At 40.5% G+C, this 10533-nt stretch overlaps 1 protein-coding gene across 1 annotated transcript; it reads left to right on the plus strand.

Annotated features, from left to right (window-relative positions):
- Window positions 1-423: 423 nt before the first annotated feature.
- miip (migration and invasion inhibitory protein) lies at window positions 424-7580 on the plus strand. Its single transcript, XM_079509788.1, has 9 exons — window positions 424-951; window positions 2533-2618; window positions 4077-4182; window positions 4272-4383; window positions 6011-6090; window positions 6184-6310; window positions 6824-6920; window positions 7075-7206; window positions 7315-7580. The coding sequence occupies exons 1-9, from the start codon at window positions 603-605 to the stop codon at window positions 7411-7413; spliced, it is 1188 nt and encodes a 395-aa protein (XP_079365914.1). The 5' UTR covers window positions 424-602; the 3' UTR covers window positions 7414-7580.
- Window positions 7581-10533: the final 2953 nt, after the last annotated feature.

Consider the following 10533-nt stretch of genomic DNA (forward strand, 5'->3'; position numbering starts at 1 on the left):
TTTTTCTAACTAATCTAAACTTGCCCTCTGCCAGAATATACTTGTCTAAGACAAGGATTCAGATTATATATTTTTTAAAGCATATAAAAAACAACTATATGTGCATTGATAACATAGGTGTAAGAATGTATGTTTATCGTCTTTGTTTAAAAATATATTTTTTTGTAAAAATGTTGGCCCTTTAAAGTTGTGTTTTCATAACAATGTTTCTCTCATCTTCAAATGGTAACTTTAGGGCAGTTAATAGTTACCGTATGTAAAACCATTTCGTTTCACATCAGGATAACGACGGCGCCCTCTGCTGTTCAATAGTCTCCTCCCCCATGGTCTCCTCTCCATAGAGAGAGAGGGGGGGGGGGGGCAAAGAGATTATAGAATCTCTTTGGGGGGGGGGGGGGGGGGGGCTCCCGGGTTCTCTCCATTCGTCGGTTGCTCCTCTCGCATGGCATTGTGGGTAAACTGTTTCTATCCAATCAAACGGATGTTGTCAACGCGTTGTTGGCGAGTAAACGAACTTTAAATCCAAACCGAATTGATTTAGCAGATTTCCAGATCATATGTATTGACGTGTTTCCATAAACCGCGAGATAATTCAATGTGCCATGTCTTCATCCGATCGTTTGGCTGTTTTGCGAGAGCGCAACAAAGAACTACTGGTGCAGCTGAGGCAGCGAGGTGAAAAACTGCAGAATCTAACCTGCAACCACCAGGTCCTCCCAGTTAGCACTGATCTGATGACAGATGGAACAGTCGCAGAACAGAATCAGATCTCTCTACGTGGATCTGAAGCAGAGGAGACAATGGACAACCGACAACCTGAAGAAATGGTGACGCTGTTTGACGGCGACCGGGGATCTGTAAGAGCAGCCCTCACTAAACCTTCCGAGTCCTTCGTGCACAATGAAACAATGCGTCCAACAAGTGGAGCAACTGGAGTCTCCAGAAGTGCGGGTGAGCTAGCCCTAGAATGTCTCTATTGTATTGTTACATACATTGCAAGTATTAAACATACCAGAGCCATAGAACACTGGCATAGACTTGCGGCGGCATAAATGTGTTCGGCATTCCGTGTGTACTCGCTCAATAAATAATTTGAAAGACTTGGGAGTCAGATATGGTACTCAACTTTCATATCCATGTGAAGGTTCTGGCATAAAATGTTTGTTTAGTCAAATTAAATATCTCCACTTTTTCACGAGCTGCACGCTGACAGCTTTCTCCGGTCAAAGGCGCCCCGGAATGGCAGCTGGACTAAATTGATCAAAACTTCCTCTGGTCATCACAAACGTCATCAGGGAAACACAATAGTTTGGGGCACACAATTGGCAGGTGGTGTGATTAACCCAGCACCTATCGCCACCTGCCAAACTTGAGTGGTGATGACAGATTGATTGATTTGAAGAATGTATTGGAGAATTACAGTACATTTCAAGCACAACAGGGCTCAAGAGGTAGAGCAGGTCGTCCAATGATCCATGGGTCAGCGGTTCGAATCCCGGGAGACAAATAAACACTTCTATATAGACATAAACTGGAAATCATCAGGCGGTGGCTCAGGGGTAGAGTGGCTGCAGGTAACCGCAAGGTTGCCAGTTCGAACCCAGGCTCCCCCAGAGTTAGTGTCGAAGTGTCCTTGAGCAAGACACTGAACCCCTAATTGCTCCTGCTGTGCTGGTTGGTGCCTTGCATGGTTTCCGCCGCCATCAGTGTATGAATGTGTGTGTGAATGGGTGACAATCTATGTAAAGTGCCTTGGATAAAGGCGCTATAAAGGAGCTATATAAATGCACCATTTACCATTTATCATAGATAAATGTTTGTGCTTCCCAAAGGAAGTTTTGTTAAATTCAGTCCATCGGTCATTCCGGGCCTCTCGCCCGGAGAAAATGTCATCCGTGTGCAGCTCGTTAAAAAGTGGAGATATTTGACTAAACAAACGTTTTCTGCCAGAACTTTAACATGGATGTGAAACTAGAGGACACTATCTCACGCCACGTCTTTGGAATTATTTGTACAAACGGAGTGCCGATCACATTTATGCCGCGCATGTTTCATTGCAACCAGGAGTGGGTGCAATCGATCTATGGCTGTGTATACAGAATTTACGATAGTATATGAATGATCACAGACATTCTAGGGCTACGGGTGAGCATACAGTTGTTCAATCAGTGGTTCTCAAACATTTTCATGTCAAGGACCCCCCTAAACATATTTATTTGGCCGCAGACCCCCCATCTGAATATTGTGACCTTGTAGATCAGATATTTTCAAATAGCTGATGTAAGATGCTGGGTTAACCGGTTAAACCGATCTTTGATGCTAACTCATTTTACTGGAACCCCCTCGAGGACCCCTGGCGGTCCCCGGCCCGGACGCCACTTTGGAAAAGAAAATCTAAAAATAGCCACTGATTATATTAATATTAATTGATTCACTGAAGTTAAGTAATCTTACTTGGTTGTCAAGTTATCAGCATACGCATACTAGTCTAAAACACAGACGCACATTTCAGTCTTGATCACTTGTCTTCAGACATTTTCAAAGACGGTAACAGAAGACCTGATGACACAAGGCAACACAATCCCAGACCCCATCTCTTTGACGGAGACAAGGAAAGGGTGAGTAAGAGACATGTTGTTTATTACTTTGTGCATGATAAATTATAATGGCATTCATTGATTTCATTCAAACATAATGGCTCCATTAAAACGAACAAATGTGTCCAAAGTGGAGTTCCTTATTGTTTCCACCAGGCCGAAGGCATGGGGAGAGTATGTTTTGCACTCTGTCCGTGTGTCCGTCCGTCCGGGTACAGCTAATAGGCCTATCTCACAGCCCCCTTTCCACACCCACTTCCGGTAGATAGTGGTGTCATTTAACATTAGGCATTTACACTTTTTTTCTCTGGAGAATCTAAGTACATTTCCTAATGTTAAAATGTCAAAGACCGATAATAATATGAAGAAAACACAATGGTATAACAACTCAAATAAGTAGAATAAACCTTACCTTTACAAAACGGTAGTTTGTGGCTTGTGAAAATACCTCTTTTAACATGGAAGCCTATGGACCGCCAAAAAAACAAACACCACTAGCTCCAAAAGGGGGGCGGGGAAATGCTGTGAGATAGGCCTATCTCCGGCACCGTTTCCCCGGTCGATGCTCCCTGGTTGCCAACAACGAACCTCCGCCCCAATTTTTCGGCCTGTTATAGCGCCACCATGAGGCAGATTTTTGCAAAACACATTTCTTTAGATTACACATTTTATCCATACATCACGCAAATCGGTATACACCATCTCCATGTCCATCCACCTGTCCACTTCCCCATATTCCATCCCCATTGGCTAAGATTGCCTTCCAAAGTTTGGTCCATTTTGAACAAAATGCCTCAAATCATGAACATCATGAGTGCAATTTGAGGGAAACATTTTAATGCACATTCCCACTATGTCAAGGAAGAAATGCCACTTGAAAATATACACATCAGCCTCATGGTGGCGCTATATTTGACCCATTCTGTTTTCTGCACACTCCCCAGAGGCAAAGGAAAAACCTTTGACCTGCATTTTTCACATATGCATTATGCTCTTTATAGTGCCACCAGGAGGCCTTATGTAAAACACTTTTTTTTTAAATTACTCCTTCAGATTTTATCCAAATATCACACAAATCAGTACACGTGATCTCTATAGTCATGTGATCAAGACTGGTCTGTTTGATTTATCATATTCCATCCTGATTAGCTACGATTGGCTTCCAAAGTTTTCAGGAGTGGCCAGTTTTGTACAAAATGCCGTAAATCATGAACACCGCGTCCAATTGTGGTGAAACTGTGCACGCATATTCCCACTAGGCTGAGGAAGAAATGCCACTTTCCCGAGAGGCACTTTTACTAGTTCTGTTTTTATTGTCCCACCCATTTTGACCACCAGATGGTGCTTTGAACTGGAAATAATGCATTACCACTGAAAATTTAATTTTTATTTCCAGGGAGAAAACCATCTCAATGATTTCAAAATGAACTGAGCACTGATAACTTACTCAACATTACCCCAATTATTCTGTGTTTGTAGAGGGAGACTGCTAACAGAGTCACATTTCAGTCTTCTGCATGTGAACAGATGTCTGCCTCACACAGGCAATATGTGCAGCCCTTACTCGGATATGACTGGATAGCAGGTACCTACACATGATATTAATTGTCATATTTCACAGGCTCTCTCTTATCCAAGATCGGCTCTGACTCTGGTGTGTTCCTTTTCTGGAAGGAATCCTGGATGTGGAGAGCTCCTTATTAGAGCATTCTGACGAGTTCTTCAATGACCTTCTTACTTTTCGATCAGTAAATCAAGACAAATGTGTCCACAGGCAACAAGAAGGGTGAGTGGTTCACACACTCCATTGCACTGTGATATCGTCACTGTAATGGAAACCTTGTATGTCCCAAACTGTTATTCAATTCAATCTTTATTGCAGACTCAGGGGAATCCATATCACAGTACAAAACAACAATACAATAGATTAAAAAAAAGATAATATAGAAAGAAATATACAATAAAAAGAGTTCCACAATGTTCAGTTTCGAACATACAAACAAGTTCGCCAATGGTTCCACAGTCTGGAGGAGAACCTGACAGAACTACGTAACATCAATGATGTCATTTACTGACTCAGATACTCTGCACATAAATCTATACATAAGATTGCGCAGCACAGCAGAGCAAGTGGGGACCCCAACACTGACGAACATGTGGCTTGCACTGGAGCTTCTTGGAGCTCTCAGTAGCAGCCTCATACAGTCATTGTAGGCCACTGTCAATCGTCTAATACTGGCCTGTTTGTAGCGACACCACAGGTGGGCGGTATACAGGGGTGTACAAAAGGATTTAAAAAGTGAAATCTTCACCGGTACTGAGCACATGCTACATTTTCTACACAGCATGTTTCCTTGCGCATACAGCTTCCTTTTACTTTTCAGGAAATGGGAATAAAGGACCTGTGTTCCAATTGGTCCAGTGTAGTTATTATATAGTCACAATCTCTTGCTTAATACATTTTCAATATTTATAATACCATAACCACAGACACCTCTCTCACTTTCAAAAAGCTTCAGAATGATTGAAAATAGCCGATCTAGTCGCGATGCATTGTGGGTTTTTTAGCTTGCAGATATGCTAATTTTGATACTTTTCGCATGACTCTCCAATCTTGTGCGGATTAATTATGACATTTATGAAAAATCACACTTGAAGTGAGGGGCACCCACTGTATTTATATCGGTCATATGACGTCTCATGTTGTCAATGTTTGTTTAACTGCTGCCCTAAACATACATTAAAAGTCCATAGCCTTGGCTGCCATTTGATTTACGTCATAAGTCCTCTAAACAAACATTAAAAAGTCAATAGACTTGGCTGCCATATGCCATCTTCAAAAGCCATGCATTGGAGGGGCACCTCAAAATACATTAACACCCCGGTCCCCGAACGCCCGGGGGTATTTGTAACCATTAAATTAGGACACCCAGCGATTTGTTTCTTCAGGACTTATTTCAAGGTTGCTCCACGCCATTTCGGAAGTAGCTTGAAGTAGCTAGATGTAGCCAAAACACCCCCGAGGCGATCGACAACAACGGGAGGTATGATTAATTCTAACGTGACTAGCGACGGGACCGTGATGGGCCGTCAAAAACATAATCTTTGATTAGAATTGGACTGATTTAGATCAAGAGTTATTCACGTTTTAATATTTTCGGTCAGTCATCCACTAAAATGGAGGGGGGGGCATTTTCATGACGTCCCAACCGGAAATGACATCTAATGTTGCCCAACAGGTGCTCCCAACCTGTGGAGCGATGCGCTCGGTTTTGATATCAATTAAGTTCCGTCCTTTTATTAATCTCCGTCCTGAGCGTTGAGCGTTACTATTTGATAGGACGGAGACCAATATATTATGTCAAGCTCCACTCATAAGTATGTTGTTAAATTGTGCCTGGTCCTTCTAATAGATTTCCTGAGGATGACTTATTTGTCCCACCACTGCTAATTGATGATGCTGGACAAGAGGCCCACATGGACACTCATCAGTGTGAGAATTGTATTATAACAAATTTCTTTCTGTCAAAACAGTTTTGCTAATTCCCTTCAATAATTGTTTTGTGTCTGCTGTGCTATTTTCTAGGTACATTCTGTTACAGGATTAATAGCAGACTGTTCCCAATTCCACTGGATCCTGAGGAGCGTTGTCCTGTGTGCAAAAAGCCAAAATCCCTTCAGCCTCACACTACTGCAGAACCAGCATTTATTAGGTAACAATGCAGTTAAAGCACGTACACTGACGGGCAGGAATATGGTGCCTAAATACCTGTCAATCGTATAGCAGTATCAGTATGTGCCTTTGTGAAGCCTGAAACATACTCCACGCGCAAATGCGGACACTTCAAGCTGTGCGAAATCGATTTCATGCGTCGTTGGCGTTGCGTTCTGGAATATGTCACCTGAAAGTTGTGATGTGACACAAGCGTGATGTGCATTTGCAATGAGGGTTTTTATATAGAAGAAGGTGGTAACAAGAAGGAAGCTTCTGCTCTAGCTTTCATAATATAGAAGGTTGTAGTTTCAAATTTAACTTTATGGGTTTATTTAATCCACTGGTGCGTAATAGGCTAGCACACTTTGAATATGTTAACCACGAGACACGTTTGTGATGGCTTGGCCGGGCATTGACATTTGTGTACTTTAGTATGTTTCAAGGTGCTTTAGTCATACACAATCTTATTTTACTCTTGGGAAATGCTTTATTCTCTTTATTTGTATCTCAGGGTCAGCATTCCTTGTTCCACCCTCTTGCCAACTTATAAATACAAACCCCATCGACGGTGTAGTTTTGACCCCTCTGATAGTTTGGGGTTACCATCGGTGAGTGGAAAAGTCTCACGTATTTCATTATTATTTATCATTATTTATCATTTATCACATTTTCCAAATGTGAGTCTTTTCTATTACCTTTTGCAAATATTATTATTAAGCCTACATCATTACTCATCTCATCACTTTGTTTGCAATTCTCCAGCACTGTCTGTCAGGCTGGTCAAATACAGGCCAGAACACCCTGTCACAGCCTAGCACTCTTGACCTACGGAGCAATCTAGACACAGAGACCTCTGCTGGTCCCTTGGAAAAGTCACAGCACAAGGACCACTTGGTAAAACTTGTCAACTTGGCATGTCTCATAAATATGTAAAAAATGAAACTGTAATTAATTGTAAAAGCAGTAAGACATATTCACATGTAGTTCTTTATCATTTTTCAGGATCTATCTGTGTCCAGAGTGTTGGGCAGCCAGCGCGCTGACACAATCTTAGATGTTTCTCGATTTCAGAAAAACAAACTAACACATCCTACCATTTGATACTGTCTTTCATGTTCTGGTTTTAAATGTATACATCAATGTTTCTTACATATTGTGTTTTTGTTTGTTTTTTACGTTTTTTAATCTCTCTCTCTCTCTCTCTCTCTCTCTCTCTCTCTCTATATATCATATATATATATATATATATATATATATATGATTTTTTTAAACCAATACTAATTAGAGCTTGTAATTTGAAGCCAATACATAGTCTGTAGACTGTATGCAGTCTGCATGTCTGTTGTGTTACACTGGGAATGATTAAATAAAAATAGAAAATGATGACATCAAAGTTCAACTTTATTGTCATATCACATGTTTACACCAAGTATGAAGGAGTGTGTTCAATTATTTATCCAAGTTGCCTTCAACTTCGAATATGGAGTCGTTATTAATGTTTTTCTTTTGTGATAATTTTATTTTATTGTTTTAATGGTTTCCCCTACCCCCCCACCCCACAGGTTGAACAGCATAGACGGGGAGGTAAGCAAATAAATACAAAGTGACAATACAGCAAAGAACTAAAACAAATACAGGTACAATATCGTTGAAAAAAGAAAGGTAAACGTGCAAAGAAAATAATCAAGACAATAAATAATCGATTATGGAGTAGTTGATTATGTTCAGTGCTTTTGACCATTTAGCCTCAAGTTGATCGGAACATATTTCTAATCATAATTGACTATTTGTTTATCTGAACCAAAACGTGCAAAAATGTACAACTCGCAAAGGTTTTTCTTCACACAGTGGAATGGACATTATTTGGGTGAATGGTAATAACATTAATTGTAGATGTATTTCATCTGTAGTTGTTTCTGTATTCCAACATGAAGTTAATTGTGCTATAGGAGTTGTAACAGATAAATGCTCCCACATTGCTCACAATTAATGTTATTACTGTACCATGCATTTACCGTCTATGACACATCAACATGTCGGCTGTCAAAACGTTAGACTAAAGCAGTGGTAACCAACCTTTTCAAGCCCAAGAGCCCATTTTATTCCCAATTGTAAGCCATGATCTACCACTAAAATATGTTTAAGAAAACACTTGTTTTTTGCGATTTCCGACAGGCACACATCCAGACAAAGACTATAGTTTAAGAATAAATTCTGATAGTTATATAATTAATGCCTAAATATTAAGACAAATGTATTAGAAATATACATAATTTATACAATAAACATATTTGTTATTTTGTTTTTAATAAAACAAAACAAAAAGGACATGAAATGAATTGCTTATACAGCACAATATTTAGTTTCTCAGTTCGATGAATATTCACATTTACAGATGTTCAAATGACAAATGCATACATGACCATATATTTGAACAGATATGGTGACAGATACAATACTCTCAGGGTCAGCCCACCTTTAATGAGACACTGCTGTTGACTGCACATTATCTGCAAGTGTTTTGAAATCTTGTTCATAGTTAGTGATTGCCAGTCTGAGGGTGTCATTAAGATGTGAGTCAGATAGTCATACAAGTTCTAATAATGTTATTTTCATTTGTAAAAACTAAAAAGGCCATTTCACATAAGTAAGTGGAGCCAAAGTAGGCATGCAGCTTGAGTGCACACGACAAAATCAGGGGATACTTGTCTCTGCTCACCAAAGTCCTGGTCTCTAGCTCTGCCCTGCAGTTGGCAGTCATTTACTAGTTCAGAAATCTCCATTTCATCCAAAGTTTTGTCCTTTTTTTGCTTTCTCCAATGGAATAAGGGCAAGACTCGTCAAACTGAAGTGAAAAGTATTCACATTTTGACAAGTCTTTGAATACGTTTGTATCAATGCTTTAATTTCCTCCTTTTTTAAGGTTAGAAAACAAGCAGTCTGCCGTGACATTCAGCAATTCCCATTGTCCCCGTTCGTAAATGGTTTCTTGCGCTGTCGGAGGGATGCATGCTCCCATTCCTGGTGGAAATCATTATTGATTATTATTTTTTTCCGCCGGACCCTCCATAGTCTGAGTAGAGTAGTCACTGCTTGCCTGTGTATGTATAGTAGTGAGTGAGAGGCTGTTTAGCTCTGTGGGTTTTTATACTGTTCTGTATGTATGACTATTATGCACAAGTTGTGCATCACAACACAGGGGTTACCGGAGATAGCGGTCAAACAATAGAACAAACGCAGTTGATGGCCCAATACACATGTCTGGGGCCATCAGTTCACTGCAAGATATTTAATTAGTTCTGTGTATTGGTAGAGATGGCTGGCTGCCTGTCAGTCTGACACCCGCTTACTCCGGGATCTACTTGAATGGCTCGTGCGAGCTACTGGTGGCTCGCGAACCCCTGGTTGGTTACCCCTGGACTAAAGGGTCTATGGCCCACTCCCAAAGAAATAACAGCAAAGTCGATATGTGCAGTAGTATGTTTACATTGAATTACTGTATACTGTATGATTATATCTATGTACAGCAGTGGTTAATATACATACTGTATGTATATCTGAGTGAGCAAAAGCTTGAACTTGAACTGTGGTTTTCTTTTGTGTAAGACTGGAATAGCTTTAAGGAAGTGCAATAGTTCATACTTCCTTACTAACCATGACTAGCAAGTCTAAAGAATGAATGTGTAGTTGACATGGCAGGAAACCACACCACAGCACTTAACATCAACTGTCTGTACCTGACCATCTAATACTTAATTTGTATTCCATCATACAACAAAGCATAAATCAGTCTTTAATCTCGCACACACGGGACCAAAAGAAGAAACAGACCAGTTTTTCCACTTCCTCCCCTGAGTAGACTTCCATGCAGGTTAAAGGACCACTTCACCACTTTTCAACATCTCTTCATATAATTGGTCCTCACTAATGTTCATGGTAAAACACCACCATTTTTTCCTACTCAGTCTGTGTCTCATAGGAGGGCTTTGGGCAGTTCGGACACCCGTCCACCAGTGACATCATCATTAGGCAGATTTTTTTTTAAACAAGATTTGTATTATCGTGAGAACGATGGCTTCAACTTTTGCATTGCAACTTTTCAGGAAAAGAAAGCCTGCCGTTTCTATTAGCTTGGATTCACCATCGATGATGTCACTGGTGGACGGGTTTCTGAACTGCCCACAGCCTTCCTATGAGACACAGACTGAGTAGGAAAAAATT

Source organism: Electrona antarctica (genome assembly GCF_951216825.1).
Source record: "Electrona antarctica genome assembly, chromosome: 9".
Taxonomy (NCBI): Eukaryota; Metazoa; Chordata; class Actinopteri; order Myctophiformes; family Myctophidae; genus Electrona; species Electrona antarctica.